The following is a 23,974-nucleotide window of genomic DNA, read 5'->3' on the forward strand; positions in this document are numbered from 1 at the left end:
TATGAATGCATTAAAATGATGACCAAAATTAGAATGTAGTCTGAGTGGTACCTGTCTTCTCCACACACTATCCCCCTCCTAACACATAAACACATTCTTTTTTCCTTCCCAACCCCAAGGGGTAGATGCAACACATAGGAGAAAAAGATGGTAAGAGTTTAGAAAAGCAAGTGAAAATGAACTTGCATCTATTTTGTTAGCTGAGGAGAACTGATCAGTAAAGAGACTCCGGAGCATCCCTTCCCACCCCCTCAACAAGAAGTCCAGTCAGTTAATTATAAAGAGTGATGACATCAGTAAACATATATTAAACATTTTCCTATAATGTCTAGAGTATTTAAAAAATAAGAGGAATGTAAACCTCAAGGAATAGACTACTTGGAAAAACTAGAGACAGCACACTGACAGGTAAAGAGTAAAATGATTTGATTATAGAGTGGACCTAACTGCTGGTTAACATTAAGCAAAAAATAGTTGATGATGAGTTTGGGTGGTGAGTCTTAAAGGTAATAGTGGATTTAGAGTGAAGCAGAAGAATGAAAATATTCCAGGTCAGGAGACCATCCTGAGGAGAAGCCGTGAAGCCAAGAGGGCCAGTATTTGCATGAAGAAATTCCTAAGATATGCCAGCTCACAGCGGAGGAGGAGCAATGTTAGGGCATGGCTGGCAATGGGTATAACTGCTCACAAACCTTAAATGCTACATGGAGATTTGACTTGAAAGAGTATCATGGTTAGTAGGCAATCACAGGAGCCACATATTTTAGGAAGCATAGGCAAGCCAGAGGAGAGGAGAGCAAGGGAAGTCTTTAAGGAGACTATTTCAGTTATCTGATAATGAGATATTGAAGATTGAGTCTGCAAGTATTGAAATTGAGGGAAACTTTGAAACAACCTGGAGAACTTGATGAATAGATATATATTGTCCTCCCTTGTCATGGGCACTTTTAGTAGTCCTTAAAGAGCAGGCACAGTGTAGCCCAGACTAGTGTATTGTAATATGTATTTTTGCTGGTAGGTTAATAATTTTTTAAAAGAAATTTCCAGTGTGTTAACACGTGTAGAGAACTTTGTAAAATAACCTGTGTTTTTTGTACTTGTGTGACATTGTGAACTAAGTGGATAAGAACTAAAGGCACAGAAACTGAGACAATAGGAAATATTTCTCCTGTGGGGTTGTTATTGATGATCTGTTTTCCTTCTTCCCATTCGCATACATCCTTCCTTAGACTGTTTTTCTTCCTATCTTCTTTTTCTCCTTTATTCCATCTTTCCTTTGCTATCTTCCACCACTTCCATTCTTTTTCTTTCATGTATTTGACTCAGGCCTGCCTGTCCGCCCCCCCCCCCCCCGCCCCCGTTAGTTTTGTTTGTTTAAATTTTTATTGGAGTATAGTTGATTTACAAGGTTGAGTTAATTTCAGGTATACAGCAAACTAAATCAGTTATACATATACCTATATCCACTCTTCCTTGCCTGGGTTAATTGGCATGTGTGGACATTGCTTAGTTCTGACCCATTCCATAGGAGTTCTCTGACCCATTTCGTAAGGTAAGGTTAATTAGGACTTTATGAAACATTATCCTCAATTTTTATTATTATAAAATGTAACATACTTAAAGAAAATTAAACAAACATAAGTATACATCTTTACATGTTATTTATAAAATAAACATTCATAACTATCACTTGGGTCGAGAAATAAAAAATTGCTATCATCCCAGAAGCTTCCAAAAGCCCCTGCAGACCGTTTCCCAGTCACATCTTATCTTTTAATTGACATCATTTATTGCTGCAGTTGTTCTCTTCCTAACCTTTTTTATGCCCCTCCCCCAACATGTGTGTGTTGTATTCCCCCCGCCCCCCCACACATTCACACACACCTGTGCACACAATCTGTTCTGTTAGAAGGTGGCGCTCTAGACATGACCAAGAGAATATAGAGGCTGAAGCTGCACCTCCTCTCATTAGAAAGGTTTGAGAAAAGTACAGAGAACTTCTTAGCAGTATGCCGATGAGTATCTTCAAGTCTGATTGAGAGAAATAGGAAGTCACCTTTGAATGAGAAAGGTAATTTACACGAATTCTTTCTTATCAGGCCTTTGACTCCCCTCTGCTGTCTATACACACACCAAATAATAAAACACATACACAGCCCCACCCATTTGAAATGCCATCTTAACACATAGATGCCGAGTTCCTCTTCAGGAAAAAAGTATTTAGCCAGATGTAAAGGTATCTGATGCTCCTTACAGTAAATATTACTTTTTAGAACCCTTAATTTTATAATAAATATATAATCACACAGGGTTTTTTGGGGGGAAATAGATAATATACAAGTCAAAACAAAGTTACTTAAAGACATAGGGCATGTTGTTTTGCTCTATTTTGTGGTATATATTTTGAACTTTTATAAAAAAGATTGACTTTTGTTTTGGAATTGTCTAAGATTCTAAGTAACCTCCTTTAAGATTAAATAGAAGTAGAGAATAGTTGATAAAAAGCTTTGCAAAGAATATATTAGCTGTACTTGGGATAAGCCTTAAATCATGTAGAGAGATTTAAAATGATGCCTAAAATACTGTTATACCTGATACTATAGTTTTCAAAATTCAAAGTAGATGTTTTTCTTTGTCATAATTTTAATTCATTTTTGAGTACATAGTACATTCATGTGATCAGATTAAGTGATATAAAAATGTATTCAGTGAAAAGTGTACCTTCCTCATCCTTGTATATGTTCTTCTGGTAATTAAGACTTTTTATGAAAGATAAAATGTGAATTTGGGGCAAAGATGGACTGATAGACATAAAGTGACATATAGTAGAACAGAGAGCCCAGAAACAGACCAAGACGTTTGATATGGACATTTGATTTAGGACAGTGTGGCACTGTAGAGCTGTGGTAAGGAGGGTCTTTTCTACAGGTGATGTAGGGGGTACTGGATATCTGTATTGAAAAAAATGAAAACTGACCCCTACCTCACATCATATAAAAAATAAGATGCAGATGGATTGTAAACCTAAATATGAAAGATAGAAATATAAAGTTTTAAAAAAAAGACTTCATTTTATGGAGTAGACTAGAGACAGGATTAATCTCTCCTCCCTTAAAAACAAAACTATCTGCCCCACCCCTCTCTCCCCTAGGAAATTCCAGAAACAGTGAAATCAGTTATTTACACTGACAATTAAGCCATAAAATATTACTTGAAGGGACTTCTCTGGTGGCGCAATGGTTAAGAATCCACCTGCCAATGCAGGGGACGTGGGTTCGATCCCTGGTCCGGGAAGATCCCACATGCCGCGGAGCCACTAAGCCTGTGCGCCACAACTACTGGGCCTGTGCTCTAGAGCCCGTGAGCCACAACTACTGAGCCCATGTGCCACAACTACTGAAGCCCGTGCACCTAGAGCCTGTGCTTTGCAACAAGAGAAGCCACCACAATGAGAAGCCCGTGCACTGCAATGAAGAGTAGCTCCCCCTCGCTGCACCTAGAGAAAGCTCGTGTGCAGCAACAAAGACCCAATGCAACCAGAAAAAAAAAATTTGAATAATTGAGAGTAAATTCAACTGATCTTCCTTTTCTCCTTTTATATTACACACATTCAAGTACATAAAAGACCCAGGCACCCCTTCCTAGTCTTTTTTTTGTTAAAGCTATTCATTCACATCTTTTTTTATAAAACTGGCATTTCCTATAAAACAGAATTGCATAAAAGAGAAGTTTTACTGTTCTACCAAGCAAAAATTCATGTAAGTGTTAAAAAGTAAAGATATCTTATGTCTATGTTCTTTCAGGGCAATTAAAGCATTTCAGGAGGTGCTTTATGTTGATCCCAGCTTTTGTCGAGCCAAGGAAATTCATTTACGGCTTGGTCTTATGTTCAAAGTGAACACAGACTATGAGTCTAGTTTAAAGGTAGGTTGTTGGGTTTTTTCTGAGATACAATGTTTCATTTTTGTGGGGTCTTTGGGGGGGTTGTTAAATATTAGAACATTGAGAAATGTTGGAATTTATATGGTACTTCAAAAGAAAATTTGAAAATTTAGATGAAAGAACTGTTTATCAGCTATGAACTGGAAGATACATAAGTTTGGGTTTCTAATTATATCATTAAACTTTTTTTTTTGAGTTTTAATTGTGGTGTGTTATCAGGAAAGGGTGAAGGTTTCAGTCTCAATTTGGACATCTGAATCACTCTGCCATTAGTGATTGGCAACCATAGAGGTCAGAAGCAGCTGCTTAATGATTCTGTATCTGTGACCCCATCATTGACTGTTTACTTGTATGGGTCTCACTAGAAATCTCTCCACCTCTACCAGCAAAGCACGTCTCATATCTTAAATATAAAAACGTGTGTTCTTTGCTAGTCATTTGAACTGCTGGTTTGTGAGTATAAACATTGTTGGGCAAAATAACATTGTTGGTTAAATATTTTACTTTCTATAGAATTTAACATTTCTCAAGTTTTTCATTTAGTTTCTTGTGCTGTGTATGCCATCACTTTAGGTCTTACTGGGCTTTTCACGAAGATAGTGCTTCCCTGCTCGACAAAAGTATTGCTTTTTAAAAGGATTAGAAGTTCTAGGAAAAGCTTAAATTTTTGTGAATATATGACTATTTATAATGGTTGCCATGTTCTAAATATCTCCGTTGCAGATTATCTTCATTCTGAAGGGTCAGGAGGGAGATAAACAATGACTTTACAGTAGGTTGTAGTTTGAATTCACTAGTAAGGAACTACTGAAATAAAAAAATAAATAAATAAATAAAACTGTATTTAAGAGTGCCTAATTGTTCTAGAGTTTTAAAGTAGACAGTTTTGCAAATACTGTTTCTATCTTTCATGAGTTCATAAAGAACAATGCTGATGGTACGAAAGAGAGGTATACAGTCCAAAACACTAAAATAAGTAGATTGTGAAAGTATTCAGATCACACAGTTCTCAGAGGTAAGTGAAATTTGAGAAATAGGCCCTAGGGCAAATGTAAGTAATGTGGAGACTAAGGGCTGGCCTAGAAGTTATCAATTTTCCTCAAGTTTAGAGCAGCATGTCTCAAACTATATGTTCACATGTGAGTGGACTTGAAATGGAAAATAAGTTCAGATATGCCACCTTGCATATTTTGACCTCCTCTTGGACATTCACAGTGTATACTAGCAAACCAGACTCTTAAAATGCTTATAATACAAAGTCAAGTTATTAGAGCTTTTTACAGAACTGTCACAATATGGTTATTGTGTGTTGCAGAAGTGTAAGTGTTGCTCAGGAAATATATTTGAGTGGAAAAAAGTAATGAGATTTGTCCCAAATTATGGAATGTAGCTATCTCTGAATATCAGTACAGTGGTACCTTAAACAATTCTATGGATGCAAAACTCTCTTTCCATGAAGGTGGCAATATTTAAAATCCCCTTTAATTAGGGGAAACAGTGTTGAGAAGTGTTCCATGGCTAATTCAAAGTGTTCTTGCTTACTACTGTTCAACAGAAACCTTCCTGTATACAACTTTTAATTTGTTCAGGCGTAAAGACTAACAAACTTTCAAGTCATAGCGATTTTAGCAAGATTGCCTTAAGTAAGTGCAGTCTTTTGGTTTGGGGCCTTTCTTCCATTTATTTAAAATACTTGATACCATTCTGATGTTTGTTTCATTTCCATGAACATAGAAAAGAATTTCAGGAGTCCTTGATATTTCTCTTCCCCATAATGAGAAGATTTCATTTGATTTTTATCTCATCTTGACATTGGCTTTTTAAGACTTCTCTCTCCAGTATTCCTTGTCTATTTTCAGGAGAATTTTAGGCATGAACATATGTAGTTGAAGAGGAGGTATTTCAGTATATTACTGTAAGTGCTTAGCATTTAGTGTAAGTGAAGGTAGGAATCAGAAGGAATGATATGCCCCATTCCCCTTAGGTGGCCTTCAGTTTTCCTACAGTGGACTGGCTAGTACTTTACCTTCATGGATAGATGTGGAGCCTCTGGTGACTTTTCCACTACATGAAGTTGTTTCCTAGCACAGTGTATTGGTATAGATGCTATGGGCTGCAACCTCAGAAACCTCCCAACTGAAGCTGGTTAAAATGACAAAAAAAAAGTAGCTCATATAATGTAAAGTCCAGCCTTCAGGATTGGTTGATTCAGCCGATCCAGTGTTTCACTAAGGATTCATTTTCTTCTCTGTTCTGTGTTGGCTTTTTTTTTTTTTTTTGCGGTACACGGGCCCCTCACTGTTGTGGCCTCGCGCGTTGTGGAGCACAGGCTCCTGATGCGCAGGCTCAGCGGCCATGGCTCATGGGCCCAGCCGCTCCGCAGCATGTGGGATCCTCCCGGACCGGGGCACGAACCCGTGTCCCCTGCATCGGCAGGCGGACTCTCAACCACTGTGCCACCAGGGAAGCCCCTGTGTTGGCTTATTCTTAAGGCTGGTTGCCAGGTACACAGTGAGATGATTTCTTTTTCAGTGTCTCATAAAGAAAAGCACCTATACCACTACTAGTGGCATAGGTGCTTAGTATAGTGCTGGCATATAGTAAGTACTCAGTAAATACCTGATTTATCATGTTATAGAGGAGAAAGATCCTGACTTCCTGTTGATCTTTTCAAGAATATTTCACTTTCCATCTCATTGGCCAGAATTAGACCACGTGGCTATTCTCAGTGATTCCTTATCAAAGGTGTGATTATTCTTAGACCAGTTATGCCCAGTTTTTGAACAGAGCTTGATTTCCTAAATACACTGTTCCTGTCTAATAGAGAGAGAGGGGTGGGTAAAAAGAGTATTTTGGTATGGGAGTGGTGCATACAATCTGTCCATTACAGATCTGGTCTTCTCTGCCTCATTTCCTTTCCCTCTGGGATGGAGAGATACAACATATACAGTATGTTTTAGATGGTAAAATATTTAAATAAAATACAGTTTATTTTCATAATAGATTCCTTCTTTTCACCCACACATGAAATGCATTCCAGGACCTCCTGTTTTATTTCTATCTCTGGTAATAACTTTTCTCCCAAAATGTATTTCTGAAGCAGATTCATTCTGTTTTGGTACTGTGTAAACAGCTCTCAGAGCAGGTAAATTGGGTTTTAAAATTTGACCCTGCCAGTAAACTAATTGTGTGACTTTGGGCAAGATGCCTAACTTTTCTGATCCTCTTTGTGTCTGTAGAACTGGAATAACTGTACCTACTCCACAAGATTGTTAAAAGATTAAATAATATATATATCGAAGTATCTGACAAATAAGTTTTTTCAGCCCTTCTTTCTTAGTTCTCAGTTTATCTACCATATCTAAAACTCCTCTAATTTGGGGCCTAGTATAGATATTGTTTGTGTGAAATCCATTTTCCCGTCCTAGAATTGAATACTTGTATTTTTGTCACCCTGCCCATCCTCAGAAATGTGAAGTTAATGCCCAGCTTACTTTTCAATCAGATGGTGTTATTTTTCCATTAAATTGGACAATAAAGATTTCATGTGTTTAGTTGAGTGGTGGAGGTACCAATTCTTAATTTATTAACTAGTTTAGTACTATCTGAGCCAGAGTCCATTTCAGGGTGACATTTCTACATGATATTTTGTTGTTTTTCTTTCCTGCTTCAGATAATATCCCCCCAGGTGGGATTGGTTGCCTGTTTACCTCCATATAATTCAGAATTTTGTTTTATTACTTTTTAATGATATTAATGATAATTGCTTACATTTGTTATGTATTTGAGGCAGTGTGCTATCATTACTTCAGTAAAAGCACACCAATTTTGACAAGTAGTTTTATATAATGCCTCTAAGTTTTACTCCCTGGCAGACTATTAAAATTATTTCCCTCATATGAAGCTAATATATGCAAAATAATATGTGGTAACACCCATACTTCAGTTAATGCCAATGCATCTATTTAATTTAATGAAGATTATTAAAAATGTCTTCCTAATATTTACATATTTAAGTTTCCCTAAAATATGTCAGCATTAGAACTTTCTTGGATTTTTAAAGGTAAAGAGGGTGGCTTTTTTATGGGAACTTGTGGATAGTTGGCTGGGATACCAATGTAAGTCCTCTTATAATTTGATATTTGAAGATGATAAGTGCTGATTGAAGGGATTAATATGAAAGGGTTAGGAAGATGAGAATTACTAATACAAGAGATGATTCTAAGGAAATGGGTTAAACTCAAATGAGACTTGTGTGTTAGCTTGGCATTTTACCAGGTGCTTAGTGTTTCTTGAATGGATAGATTAATGAAATGGAAGAGGCTATAAAATTACAAAATGCCTCATAGGATTGGCTGGAAACGTTGGGGAGAAAAAAAAAGGCTGATTTTATTTGTCATCTCTTAACAGAATTTTTTTCTACACAAACTGACAGTGCAGTTTTCTCTAGATGCCCCCTGTTCACCAGTTCATTCAGCCACCAGTCATGAAACTTCTGAGTGAAATAGCATTTCCACTTTTAATTTTTTTTACACTTTTCTCTAGAAAACTACATTTCCAGGTATCTGATTTAATCTCATATCCTTTATATAGACTCAGGAATTTTATTGTCATATTTTTTTATGCCGAGATATTAAGGCAGAAAGAATAAGTAAAGGCATCAGATGATATGTACTTCCTTTTAGAAACCACTTTTGGAATCTGTGAAATGCCTCGTCTTTTATTATTTTATTCATTAATGTGTTTGTTTCATTTAATTAAGATACTTTGAACTCTATGTATTATAAAAATACTTGCTGAGAATTTGAATACTAGCTATTAAATTAATTTTAACCAGGCCTTAAGTTTCTAAGATATCTGTAATATTTTTTGTTGTTGAAGCTTTAACAGCATATTTTTATTAGTTCAGTTGTCTAAAGATAATAAAAGTTGCTATTATTTCACCAAACCCACTCCTGCACTGTTTCCTTCATGATGTTCAATAGCTTAACTCTGCCAGCTGGCTTTTTGAAAATTCGAGGCTTTTAAAAATTTTTAATTTTTTATTGAGGTATAATTGACATACAACTTTGAGTAAGTTTAATGTGTGTGTATAATGTGTTGATTTGATACATTTATATATTGCAAAATAAACATTACCATAGCATTAGCTAACACCTCTACCATGTCACATTATTATCTTTTTTTTTTTTTGGTGAGAACAATTAAGATCTGTCTCTTAGCAACTTTGAAGTTTATAGTACAGTATTGTTGACTGTAATCTCTATGCTGTGCATTAGATCTAGTTATCTACTACTTACACATTTGTACCTTAAAATATCACCACCCCAATTCCCACTTTGGCAATGGAACTTGGTTTCACCTGAGTGTAATGTCCCTGTTCCTTTTGGCAGAGGATGGTTACTGCTGTTTATTTTGTCTTTTGTCCATTTTTCCTCACTTGTGGACAGAAATCTTTTCCCTGATGTTTCCTTTTTCTGCTGTTCATCAACTTATACTTTACCTTTTAATCTTTTCTAGATATTATCGGGTATGAGGTGATCTGCTAATTGGTTTATCTAACCACTTAATAATGCTTTCTCCACTTCACTCTGCCTGCCCACAATTGTTTTTTCATTTGTTATTTATTTCTGCCCTGAGTTCTATTACATACCTTCAAGTGTGAAGTAGTGTAAATAGCTGAAGTACTTCAGTTCCTCAAATACATGTTTGAAAAGGACATGACTGCTCATAGATGTGCAGTAACCATCCTCTCTGATGTTGAGGGGTTGCGATGAGTCCAGGTTTCCCGTGTCAGGTTTCTCTCCTCAAATACATTTTAACTACAAGAAGTTGTTTCTAATCAAAAAGCATTTTTTGGTGTTTCCTGGTAACTACTTAAATCTGTGGTTGTAAATATTTGATCTTCAAATGCAGCTTTATGAAGCATTCAGTGTATCCAGTGTCACATTTTTTTTTAAAGGTTACGTTCCAAAATAGCATTTTACAATGCAAATTGTTACATTATCCCCTTTATAAAATATGTTATGTTTGCTTTGTATTTGTTATTTGTGTACATATTAGTCTTATTTTGATATGAACACAAATTGTACACTAGATTTAAAGAACTTGAAAATTAAGTCAGTACATATTCTGATCATTTGTGTACACAGATTAGACATATACTAGAACCAGTGTTTTAGAATTTCTAATCGGTTGCATACCTGTACTTTTATAAAATGTGGTAGAAAGGAGGAATTGGGAGATTAGGTAGGACCCAGTTACAGGAAGAAAGGTGAGCAAGATCTGTAGAATAAATGGGTTCTCATAGGATGGCTGCATGGATGCATGGATAAAAGGTAACACATCCTAGAGGTCTTAAGGAGTTTTAATAAAGGAGTTAATTTATTAACAGATTCAGTGTGGGTAGAGATTCCCCATTTATTGGCTTGAATCAGTTTTCTGTTAACTAAAGTATGGGATAAAGAAAGTAGCAGGTTTTGGGATTGGAACGTGAAAAGCCTCCGAATGGAGATGGGTCATTTGGGAGTTTATCGAGTTGGAGGTACCTGAGGGATATCAGATATTGGTATAGACAAGTATAAGTTTGGAGCTGAAAAGAAGGGCTAGAAATAAGATTTTGAACATCTTCAGTATAGAATGTCTTTTGTCTTACTTTTTTGTTAAAGAAAGTCTTGGAAGAGACCAGATTGGTAAACTTGAAAAGAAGGAGCCTCTTTTGAGTCATGATTGCCAGGATCCATTAACTATTAGTCATTGGTGCGGTAGAGTCCTTCCTTGAAACTCTTGTAATAATCTTGTATTACAAAGAGAATGGAAGAACTGAGTTTGAGGGCTTTGAGAGAATCTCCATCAGATCAGCTTGGCCAGGCATCGTGGCTCATAAACGTTACCAGAACTTAATCAGTTTTAGTTCTGTATCTTATTTTCAGAGACTAAATCCCTAAAGTAAGTACCATCACATCCTAAGGCATTTCCCTAGTTTCATTCATTTATCATAGACTATTAGTTTTAGGAATTAAGTTTGTTGGTTTTAAATCATACTTTCAAAATTGTGGCGATCTGTAAAAATGAAAAAGAAAAAAATAATTTGCCTTTGACCTTCAAGAGTGCCTGACACCTTCCCTTCTCCCACTTAAACTGTCCATGAAACCCTGTTTCATAAGGGCTGTGTACACATAAGTCGTTTCCTCAGCCTGAAGGACCTCTTTTCTTCCCTCAGCTATATCTTTTGGAGTCTGCTATGGAACTGTCTTTTAAGCTTCTATTAGGACATTAATTTCAGTGAGCCTTTTATTCAATTGCGTAGATGCATAGCCATAACAGAGTGCCTGGCGTAGAGTAAAAACCGGTTGCCAACATTTTATTCCTAAAAAGCTGTGTCTGCTTTAATTGAATATAGACAGCAGTATTGACTACACATACCTTGTCTACATAGACTGAAGTAAGGCTTTGGGGGGTAAGCACACAATTTACAAGTTTTAAATATTGGCATTTAACCCTGACTGTGCACTAGGATAATTTGTGGAAGCTTTAATCTGGTTCACAGGGTGTGATCCCCAACCCACTGAATCAGAAAATCCAAGATTGGATATGGAATCCAAACATTGCTCCATATTAATAATTTATGCATACAACCATAATTTGTCAATTATGAAAAGTTATCTCATTGCTTGTCTTCAGAGTTGGGAATACAGTTGGAGGGTTCTACAGTTGAAAAGATTGTGAGATAATCCCAGACTATATAACTAGAAGTAAAACTCTTTAAAGGGAAATAAAGTCTTGAAACTCAAGCTTTGTGTGTTAATTACATCAATATAGATTTCCCCCTCCAGATAGAAATCAAGTTCCTTAGTGTATAGAAAGCGAAATACTATAAAGTTATTTTGAAATACTGAACAAGTCAAAACCTTTTAAAGAGAAAGTGACTTTGGTGATAAAGATGTCAACAGAAATTGTAATGAATTTAACCTTGTACTAAATTGGACCAGAAGTGCTATTAAAAGGAAATCACTGTTAACATTAGGAAAAATAAAGTCTTAGGTAAATCTTTTTGCTTGGAAATTAATTTTCTATAGAATGCTTTCTGCCTTGAGGTTTGTATATAGTCTTTGAACTGCAGAAGCCTCTACTGCGTAGTAAGTCTTATTTCACACAGCAGTAGTCAGTTTCAGTACTGCAATATTTCGGTGTGAGGTACAGTTATTTCCTAGCTCTTTCTGTTGGTTGCAGCGATGGGTGCTAGATATTTTACCATGGCATCTTCAAGGTTTGGGGCTGATTATCATAGTTGATAGTTATTTCTCCTGGTTTATATGTTAAAGATACATCTATTTTGCATCCGGTTTAGATACTGGAAATGAAACTGCGAAGTCATGCCATCCCCACCCTAGTCCCTCATCTCCCTTTAGTTTACTGAAAGGTGTGTCAGTGGTTTTCTTTATGTGGGGTGGTTTTGTGTGGCTGTTCTTAGTTTCTTAAACTTAAGTAGTTATTCTGTAAGTTCTTTCATTCTCACAGGCCTGTTTTTGAATATGTACTCTTTTGCTGAGTTAATTTTTAGACATCATTGTGGTTTGGAAATGTTTAATATTTCATGATATTTTGGGTTTGAAATGGTGCATCAGTGACTTCATTGCTGATTTTAAGATTGATTGATAATTATATAAAACATGGTCCAGAACTACTTCTGCCAGTTTTCGCTGCAGGACCTTGAATATTGATAGATGAAATGTAGGTTGGGCAATTCGAATTATGCATCTCTGCTCTTTGTGGGATTTCAGTGAAATAGCAAAACTAAAATACTGCCATCTTAAAGGGTGTTTTTTTGCAGGTCAGTTTGTATCCTTTGGCTCAGCTAGGAAAGGTCTGTCTTCTTTTATCTAAATATTAATTTATGCTGGCAGGATAGATTAGGCTTAGAAATGTAGTACAGTCTGAATGTGTGGCTTCTGTGCCTCTTTTTGTCTAGAGGAAAACAACTGGTTATAAAGCGTGCTTTGCTTTCATAGTACTCACTTTTTAAAATAGTCTGTTTTCTATTGCTATGGTAGCACACTAAAAGGATGTTTGAGGACATACAATCTGCTTTGTAGGCCAGGGGAAAATAAAAGCAGTTCTAGAAGTGTTCAGATGTTGGATTTTTTTTTTCATTCGGTCAATCACGGCAAATAATTTTTCACTCTTGGTTTGTTGATCATTGTGTCCCTAGTATCTGCATTGTCCTAAGGACATTATAGGGCCTTGAAGTATTTGTTGAATGGATTAAATATTTAACATTTAAGGGTCATAGTCATTTAGTTAGTAGCTTGCCCATTCAGAATATTACAACCCTTAAATGTTAAGAGTACTGCAAATGTAGGCTAGCCTAATTATGCAAGCACATAACAGACATTCGTGAATGAATGTAATAACTACTGATTCATACCAAATTATGCCTTCTAATTTTTCTTTCATTGTAACACTTGGTAGCTAACATTAGTTTATTTTTGTTAATTGAGGGTTCTAGTTGACCAAGTGCAGTTTTGTTGGTTCTGTTCTGAAATACAGTACTAAAAGCTTGCTGATGATGATTCCTCTTGATAAGAAAGTTTTGATAAAGTTCTTTTTGGGCTTATATCTAGAAGTTGTCATTGTACATATCAATTTTCAGTTTATCCAGCAGTTAAAAAAATATAACTCTTTAGGCATTTGGATTGTGGATAGGAGTGGTAATTTTTAGAAAATGGTGTATACTTTGGCTTTTGATTACTTTTAATGGTAAAAATTTGTGGAGACTCAGAAAATTTAAATACACATTTCTGGAAATATTTTTTAGAAGAGTTCAAAGAGATTTACCTTTTTTTAAATTTTAAATATTTTATACCATTTCTATTACTTGTATGCCTTCTCAGTTTAGATAGCAGATTTAATGTTGATACACTAGATGCCAGATGGCGTCCAGTGTTCTTGATGATGATTTGTATTCTTGTAAGTGTTACACCTAGAGTTTGACATGTATTTGGGGGGGGGCAGGCTTATATGACATTATTACAAGTGGATGCTGTAAATTATTAGTGGTTTATTATTGCCTACACATATAATAGCATGTACGTTCTAAAAGGATAATTGCATTTCATTTCTGTTGGTTGCAAGGATGGATGGGTGCTAGATATTTTACTATGGCATCTTCAGGTTTGGGGGTTGATGATCATAGTTGATAGTTATTTCTGCTGATTTATGTCTTAATAGGTACATCTATTTTGCATCTGGTTTAGATACTAGAAATGAAACTATGAGGTCATGCCATCCCCACCCTACTCCCGCATCTCCCTTTAGTTTGCTGAAATGTGTATCAGTGGTTTTCTTTATGTGCATTGGTTTTGTGTGGCTATTTGATGCATTCTTTGTGGTACTTCAGATACTTTTAAAAGACACTAAATACAGTAATTATTGAAGAATCAGTAAGGGCAGATAGTTTTACCCTTTATGATAATTCTCATAGTCATTTTTTTAAAAAACATTCACATCATTTTGAGATAGTGGTATTTAATACATTAATGCCATTGAACTTTTACTTTCAGTTTTTAAAATAATGATGTTTTCTATTTGATGTGTTCTATACCTAATACTTCCTATTTACTAGAAGACTTAAAAACCTGATTCTTTTTCCATATAAACAAAATTTATGTAGGATAACTTGATATCAAGTTAATTCTTACCCTAATTCTCCATTCTCAACTGTTTGAAGAAAATATTCAGCAACATGTTTGTTGCCAGCAGTAAATGTTCAAGGTAATGCTAGTTGGTTGTCTAGTATGTTTTATTTGCATAGCATAGTTTCATTATTATATTAGACCTTATATACCTGAAGATTATTTTAAAATACATTTATATGATTGAATTTAGTGTATTAATTTTCTCACTCTCTTCTTGCAGCATTTTCAGTTAGCTTTGGTTGACTGTAATCCCTGCACTTTGTCCAATGCTGAAAGTAAGTATTATTAAGTACCATAGTTCTCTGCATGCGTTCAGATCACTTCATGGCAAATAGTAGTAATAATAATAATAGTCATAAATCCTGTGTAATTTTTTTCCCTAGAATTGTTGAATCTAACTGTATTTGTTGCCATGGCTACTTGTACAAATGGAACATGTGAGACCAGTTATTATGAGCAGCAGCCTGTGTCTAAAATAGATATGCCAGTGAACTGAGTTGTTGAATTAAATTATCTGTGCTAGTGAACAAGATTGATTATTTGTGTATTAATTACATTGTAGATGACTTGGGGGGATTAAAAACAGGGTTTGGCAATCTTTTAGGAAAACAGAGTATACAAAGATTCTTAAGTGTTAGCTCACTGATTCGGGCTTTGTGGTATTAAAATTATTGGTAATTATGAAGATATACTTTGACTTTCTATTATAGTTTTAAGCATCACACATAAAAATTGAGGTGAGATTTTTCAGTTAATTAAAAAAGAATGTGTGAAGCATGTTCTGATACAGTGGTTTTCTTTAGACATTTATTTTCTGCTTCTATGTATGTTTCTTTCCAAAAGCAGATTGGGTTGATTATGATGTGTTTATCAATATGTATGTGTTGGCATATTTATTTAGTGTACTTTAAGGTAGCCAATAAAAGTTTAAAGAATATGCATTGGATTCAAGCTGGATTTCTTTAAAACTTTCTTACTTGAACAATAAAATTTATAATTAAAATGTATGAAAAATTGAGTCATTCTTCATAAGAATTTCAGATCAGTCAAAAGATTCTAGGTTTTACAGAGTCAGTATTTTGCTGTAAGTGACTTCATTTTTTAACCATATAGAAAGGAGTTTAGTGAAGAGAAGTCTCAGTGGTAAAAACGCCCCCAAATGATTGAATCAGTGAAAAGAACGGTAGAAATTTGAATATAACTTGCATATAACATGAATTAAGACATAGTGTGGATTAAATCATTATCTAGACCAGACTAATTATCTCATAATTCTACTAAACGTGATTTTCTGAGAAAACTTAAAAGAATTCTATTTTCTTTAAATGAAACTCAGGATTTAGTACTGATCAGTGTATTTCCAGAACAAATGGTGGGAAGGTAACAAATGCAGCAATATTTTAGTTTCTAAAATGAGGATAAATTAGAAAAAGGATTTAACTCATTGATATATTAATTTATAAAATGTTAATTTTTTATACTTTTTCCTTAATTATATATCCAGGTTATATAAACCATCTAGAATATAAACCCTTAAAATCCTTTTTAAATTAATTTATGGGAATAAGAAAAAAATCTGATTTTCATTTAATTGATTGTAGCTAGTGCCTAAAAACTAACTTTCATACGTACTTGTCAGTTTGAATGATAACCTTAGAGGGACGTCACATAAATTTCAAACTAATAAATTTTGTAAATCCTCATTTTATTCTACTCTGTTGAAGTTAAATCTTACTTGTAGATCATTGCTCCTGAAGGAAAACACCTATGTAGAATGAGTACCACAGGGCAGATCTTGTTGAATTTGAAGAGGACAGTTTGAACAATCATGAATACATTTTCGAGCTTACCACGACTCTCTTTCTGTTTGTTGAGAAGGGAAATAAGAGGGAGGGTGACCAATGTCCTGTTTTGCACAGGACGGAGGCGTTTCCCCAGACTCAGAACTTTGAGTGCTAAAAGGTTGGTCACTCTAATGGAAAGGGCATGTGCCTTATTTAGAGACATTAGGCCATTATAGTTCAGTTGATTTGGGTAGTTTATTTTTTTATTTTTTTGCGGTACGCGGGCTTCTCACTGTTGTGGCCTCTCCCGTTGCGGAGCACAGGCTCCGGACGCGCAGGCTCAGCGGCCATGGCTCACGGGCGCAGCCGCTCCGCGGCACGTGGGATCTTCCCGGACCGGGGCATGAACCCGCGTCCCCTGCATCGGCAGGCGGACTCTCAACCATTGTGCCACCAGGGAAGCCCTGGGTAGTTTATTTTTGACAATCAACATAGCTACTTGATAACCGTGGTAATAATGGCTGATGTCTCACAGAGCACTAGCAAACACAGACTACTTAATTTGAGCTAGATATTATTACTGTGTAAACATCAGGCTCTTTATTATCTTTGTAAAACTTATTTCTCTTCAAATTTTTTATATCATTACCTATTTAGATATGCCACAGACGTTGACTGTTTTTTGAAATCTTCCATGTTACTTTGTCGTGCTACAAAGTTCAGAAGATTTTAGAAAGTAAAGTGAGCTTTAAAAAAAAGTCTGTATGAGATTTCTGTTTTATGGCACAATTCATTTATGCAATTAAAGAAAATAAGTAGATTCACTTGCCTCTTCTAGAGCTATTTAAGAGGAGTTAATTACAGTTTGTGTTTTGAAAGTAGAATCATGGTGATGTGAGACTTCTCATTATATGATTGCCCCTTGGGATAAAATTGTTCCTTCTAGATTTAATTAATTCTATTAATTCTAAAAATAATGTATTAATTTCTGAGAAAAGTTTAATTTCAGAACGTTTTATGGCAATATTTGTTAAAAATTTCTACCTCTAATTGAGACTTGCCAAGTGGAGCTTTTTCTTAGTTGTATGGTTATGTTCCACTTTGAAGAGGACTTTTAAGAATTTAAATATAGATTGGTTTTCATACCACAAAAGATGATACTGGATTTAGTAACTCATGGGATAGGAAAGCCCTTGCTGAGCCTGGAGGAAGTTTGGGATGGTAATAGAATGCCACCGTGCTGCTGATCTTTTCTTCCATGTGACCTTTCCATGTCACCTTTGTTAGAGTAGGAAGATTCAGGGGAGAAGGGCATAGATTTTCCATCTCTTCCTCATTCTCTTAACCTGTAACCTGGTCTCCCTCTAATGATGTAGTGAGGTGAGATGGACTGGAACTCTCAAGGGAGCTGTGTTGGAAAAGGGGACTAGGAAATAAGAAAACCCCTGAAACAGATATAGGTAAAGGGGATATTTATATCTGTAGAACTTTTATTATTATTTTTATGTGCTTTTCACAAAATGTTGGTTTTCAACTTTTAAAGGTGATGTTTTTATTTTGCCTCATTTCTGATTATTTAATATACGATATTTAATGATTATATATGGAGAAGGCAGTACTTTACTATTGATCCAAAAATGTTGTTTGATATTAAAGTTCATTATATATTTTGTTTTGGTGTTTATGCTTATTTACTTCAGCTGTTTGCAGGTGCTGGTCTAGGAACAGGTATCAGAATCCCTTGCAGAACTAAATAAAAAGGCACTTTTCCAGGCCTTGCCTGGGATCATTGAATATAATCTCAGGGATCTCTATTTTTAGTAAACCTCCCAGGTGACTCTTACAGTTATGGGAGTCAGTGAGAGAGTTAGTTTATGATGGCGATGAGAAATTGATGATAGCTGTGGACATTGTTTTTAAAGGTCCACATATATATTATGCATATAATTTTGAAAGGCTCCCAGACTCCTTGAAATTCAACTATGAAATCCAGGTAGATAGAACATTAAATAAAAGATTTGTCATTGAAGGATGAAAATCATATTATTTAAGTAAACCAGAATCCAGTTTTGATTCCTGGTTCATTGTTGCTTTTGTTGAATCATTCATATTCTGGTGGTGCAGTATCAGGAAGAGTTGAAAACAAAAGCTGCAATACGTATATTTTTATTTGATTTTCAAGAGGTACTTATTAATGTTGAGACTGTTTACTATTCTTGCCTTCCAAGTGGTTTGACTTTAAAAAAAGATTATGAAGAACTGATAGAGAAATGCAACTTATTTCCTCTATGTGTTATTACTAGTGTCATTCTTGTCTATGACTTCTTTATAAACATTGATATGAAATATGGTATAAGGAAGAAAATTGGAGGGTATTTTTGTTGTTTTAATCAAACACTTTTTCTTTTTTGACTTGTAACTCAGGTTTTAAATACCATGTTTTGAAACGTATAGGTTATAAAAGTTTTCTTCATTTGTTTAATGTTGCCATTTTGAACTTTGTAAGAAGTATACCCACTTGCTATAGATTTTAATATTAATTTTAATAATTACATTGACAAAATTTAGTAATAGCCAACAGTGAATACATGTGGTTTCTTATCATGTTCGTGTATATTTGTTTATATATTCTGTGTTATTAAAAATAAAAGTTATGTTCTATAATTACTTAAATCTATGTAGTAGAGATGGTGCTTATATTTTACATTTTATATTCTTAATTAAATTTACCCAGACACTGCTGTATTATTATTGATTTTTGTTTTCCATCATCTTTGCAGTTCAATTTCACATTGCCCACTTATATGAAACCCAGGTAAGTGTTTTAACTTAGGTTACTTAAAACAAACAAAAATGATCACCCATACCATTTTAAGTGGAATCAGATATACAGATAATTTAATGGAGTTCTGGGCATTACTTCTTACATACATTTTATACTCATTAAATGTGGTCAAGATTTTGCTTTAGTGTTACAGTTATTATACAGAGTGTTTGTTGTGTACAAAGACGTTTCATTCAGTATGATTTGCCTCTAAATTCAAACTATCTGCAGGCTTAAATGGCTGTATTTAAGAAGATTTCTCTTATTCTTGATGTGAAATGCCTAGTTTTCTTTTCGAAATGTTTATAGATGGTTGTTATAATGCATTGTTTTTAGTTTCTCTTTTTCTTAAGATTAAAATATCCCTTCTACGTATTACTGTTTGAAAGGCATATTAGTAACCTCTTGATGTCATTACCATTACTTTTATGGCTGCTGTATTTAAAAAACTTTTTTAGTTTAATTTTAGAACATTTTATTTTTTTGTATGGCAGATTTTGCTTAGTTATATGGTAAAGGACATAAAACATAGACATTTAGTCTAGGTAGGCAGTGGTATGGAAAATCAGGCATAAGTTGGTATGAGGCTAAATATTAGGTAATCATAGTTTACCCAAAAAAACAATTTTTATAACAGCTTTTTAGGAAAAAAATACTGTTATATTTCTACATAATTTCTAAGGTCTGTTTTGTTTCAGAGCCACCATGGGGTGGTCTAAACAATTAACATCTGTTTCCTGGACACCTCCATCTGTGCGCCCGCCTACCCTTCCCGCCCCTGTGCGTACTCGCACGCACACATGTGCGCACATCCACTGACTCAGAATTGATGCACACTCAGGTTTGGATACTCTACTAATCTAGGGATTTTATCCACCTTGAGAGGATGCATTTGAGAATTACATTCATGTTGTGGATCAGAGTCTTTACCTGCCAACGCTAATCCCAGCCTCCTGCCAACTGCTGATTTTTGCCAAATCAGTAAAGGCCCCAGGGTGAAAGCAGCTATAGAAATAAGCTTCCTCTCCAAAGTTCTTTCCCTGGAGTCTTAACTCCTTCTGTTTTCATTACCTCAGGAGATCTCTGCTGTCTTCAAAAGGATGAGCTCTGATTTTTTCCCAGCTTTTCTAGTTCTTAGTGAGATTTCCCTGGTCTGTCATTAGGTAAAGCAGATGTTATCTCGCCTTTCTTTTTAATGAATGTTTTTCGCTTGAGATGGAATTCTATTTGATTATTTTTATTTGACCACTTTAAAATTTACATTCCATTGTCTTTTGGTTTTCATTGTTTCTGATGAGAAGTTGTCTGTTCGTGTTATTTTTTTTAATTTCGTGAAGGTAATGTGGGTACAGGACCCCTCCCCCCACTGATTCTTTCATTTGATAAATTTTAGTGCCCATTAAGATTAAGCAAAACAAAAAGAACAAAGTTTGTGCTAGGCAGAGTATATAATTATTAGATGACAGGAAGATGACACTGTAAGCATATGAAAGGATTGAAAAATCTCTACTCCAGTGCTTATAACAAGGATTTTTATTTTCAGGTGAAAAATTAAGGGAAACGAAAGGCTTACCTACAAAGTATACAATGTGATTATTTGATATATGTATGATTTCCCGCACTGAGTTAATTAACACGCCCATCCCCTCACATCTCTAAAGTGGGGGCAGTGAGAACAATTAAGTTTGATTGTCTTAACAAACTTCAATTGTACAATACAGTGTTATCAACTATAGTCATCATATTATATGTTAGATCTTCAGACCTTATTTGTCTTGTAACTGGAAGTTTGTACCCTTTTACCAACCTTTCCCTATTTCTTCCACTCCACCCCCTGGCAACCCTTTCTACTGTCTTTTCTATGAGTTTAACTCCCCACCCCCACCCCTTTTTAAAAAGAATCCACATATAAGTGATATCATATAGTATGTGTCTTTCTCTGTCTGGTTTATTTCACTTAGCATAATTCCTTCCAGGTTTACCTAGGTTGTCACAAACGACAGGATTTCCTTCTTTTTTTAAGGCTGAAATATCATTCCATTGTATTTATATACCACATTTTCTTGATCCATCTGGAGACAGACCCTTAGGTTGTTTCCATTCTTGGCTCTTGTGAATAATCCTGCAGTGAACATAGGAGTACAGATATCTCATCAAGATAATGGTTTTGTTTCCTTTGGTAATATACCTGTACCCAGAAGTGGGATTGCTGGATCATATGGTAGTTCTGTTTAGGTTTGGGTAATTTTAATGAGATGTCATGTCAACTCACCCACACCCATTCTTAGATTATCTAAATAAAGATAATTTTGTTTCTCTGTATAATGTCATATCTCCAAGTAAATATATTATGAATTATTGGATATTTATATCAATTATTTAATTTACCTTTCCCATTTTATTAGCTGAGACCCGCAGAACCATTTTTTTTCCTAACAGTAATAATAGTATTAACTGGCCTTCATTTCTTTTTCTTGATTTTAATGAAATAACTTGAACAAGTCACCATCTAAATTCTAAATAACCTTTAAAGATTAAAGGTAAAGGATTTCTCCCTTTTAATTTTGTTATTACAGTGTTACTTATTTTTGAGTAGATAATCCAAAATGAAAGTGCCTGCAAGAATACAGTGTAGTATCCTCCTCCCTCCTTTTCCCTGGCCACCTATTCCCCTCCCGAAAGCCACCAACCACATAAGCAGTGTGTTTTATATCCTTCCAGAGAATCTCAGTGTATATATAAGCAAATCCATATATATGCTTGCACATATATTTGCTTTTCTTTATTTTATTGAAATAATAACCCATTATATATGTTCTCTCTTGATCTTGTTTAAATTGGTTTTTTTAACTTAATATTATATTTTGGAAATCATTCCCTATCAGTACATGTAGAGCTGTATTATAATATATCCCTTTGCAGAGATGTACTGTAGCTAATTTAACTATTCTCCCTTGAGAGATAGTTACAAATAATGTTATTATGAATAACACTGTTGATAAGAATTACTAGTTTCATTTTTAACATTGTCTTCTAACTAGCAGTAGTTTATTACTGAAACACTGTAGACTGGTTTCATTTATGCATATTGTACAAATCCAAAAATTCTAAAGAAAGAAAAATAAATTCCAGCTGACATTTAAAGATGCAGTAAGTATGTCATGATTACCTAGGGTTTATTCCATGAATTCAAGATTAGTTCAGTGTGAAGAAATATGTTAACAAAACAAACAAAAATCATGGTAAGGAAAACAATATTGTGAGGAAGAAAGATTTTTTTTTGAAAGAAATAAATAGTGTGAAAAGGAGAGAAAAACAGTAGATCTAATTAATAGGTCAAAACCTTATATTCTGAAAAAAATTAACAAAATAGATAAACCACAAACTAACTTGATCAGGAGGATAAATGAGAGATAAAGCACAGATACATAAAGTAAGATAACCATGGAAACAGAAGAAATTAGTACAGTCATACAAGTACAGCTTAGCAGACGTGTATGCAAATGAATTTGAAAACTTAAAGTGGACTGTTTCCCAGGGAAATACAGATTAGAGAAATTGACCTCATTAGAGTTAGGAAAGTTATAAAAAGCCAATTTTCATAAAAAGAAACAGAAAATTAAGTAATGCCCTACAGAGAAAGTACCATGCCCAGATGGTTTTACAGGGGAATTCTACCAAGCCTTTAAATACCAGATAATTCTAGCACTCTATAGATTATGCCAGACCACTAGAAATGGAGAGAAACTTTCTCATTTCTTTTCCTTGTTTTGAGAGGGATAGGGGGCTTATAACAGCCTTTAATCTGACCTTGAGAGACTTATGTGTTTGATAATAATTAAAGTCCTTTCTGCACTTACTGATTCTATAGCATATTTTTACAATATAATGGAAACAAAAAATCTGCCTCTAAACATTAACTACAGGCCACAGTTCTTTGGTGTCTTCTTTTTTATTTAATTGTAAAATATACCTGACATTAACTTTACCATTTTAGCTATTTATTAAGTATACAATTCAGTGGCATTAAGTACATTCGCATTATTGTGCAACCATCACCACCATCCATCTCCAGAACTTTTTCATCATCCCAAGCTGAAACTCTGTACCCATTAAGGAATAACTCCTCATTCCTCCCTCCCCCCAGCCCCTGGCAACCACTATTCTACTTTTTGTCTCTATGAGTTTGACTATTCTAGGTACCTCATGTAAGTGGAATGATACAGTATTTGTCTTTTTGTGTCTGGCTTATTTCTCTTAGCATAATATCTTTAAGGTTTGTATATATTGTAGCGTGTGCCAGAATTCCATTCCTTTTAAAGGCTGAATAATATTTCATTGTATGTATACACCACATTTGGTTTATCCACTCATCTGTCAGTGGACACTCGTGTGGCTTCCAACTTTTGCCTGTTGTGAATAATGCTGCTGTGAACATGAGTGTGCAAATATTTGTTTTTGTCCCAGCTTTCCATTTTTTTTTGGATATATACCCCCAGAAGTGGAATTACTGGGTCATGTGGTAATTCTGTTAAAATTTTTGAGGAACTGACATACTGTTTCCCCCCATTCCTTTTTGAAACAAGTATAACATTGATGCCTAAACCTGATAAAGACAGTACAAAAAAGAATCAATATACAAACTATTATCACTGATGAATATTGGTATAAAAATACTAAGTAAAATATTAGCAAACAATCTGTTACCTCATTAAGCAAATAATATA

The 23,974-nt window shown here is 34.7% G+C and overlaps 1 protein-coding gene across 4 annotated transcripts in view; it reads left to right on the forward strand.

Annotated features, from left to right (window-relative positions):
- KDM6A (lysine demethylase 6A) overlaps window positions 1-23,974 on the forward strand; it is a 209,086-nt gene that overhangs the window by 116,288 nt on the left and 68,824 nt on the right. For all 4 annotated transcript variants that reach the window (XM_079911712.1, XM_079911713.1, XM_079911714.1 and 1 more), the window contains exons 6-8: window positions 3,804-3,924; window positions 14,860-14,914; window positions 19,204-19,238. In XM_079911712.1, the coding sequence (XP_079767838.1) occupies window positions 3,804-3,924; window positions 14,860-14,914; window positions 19,204-19,238 (211 nt within the window). The remainder of the gene's footprint in view (window positions 1-3,803; window positions 3,925-14,859; window positions 14,915-19,203; window positions 19,239-23,974) is intronic.

This window comes from Stenella coeruleoalba, assembly GCF_951394435.1.
Source record: "Stenella coeruleoalba genome assembly, chromosome: X".
In the NCBI taxonomy this organism is placed as follows: domain Eukaryota; kingdom Metazoa; phylum Chordata; class Mammalia; order Artiodactyla; family Delphinidae; genus Stenella; species Stenella coeruleoalba.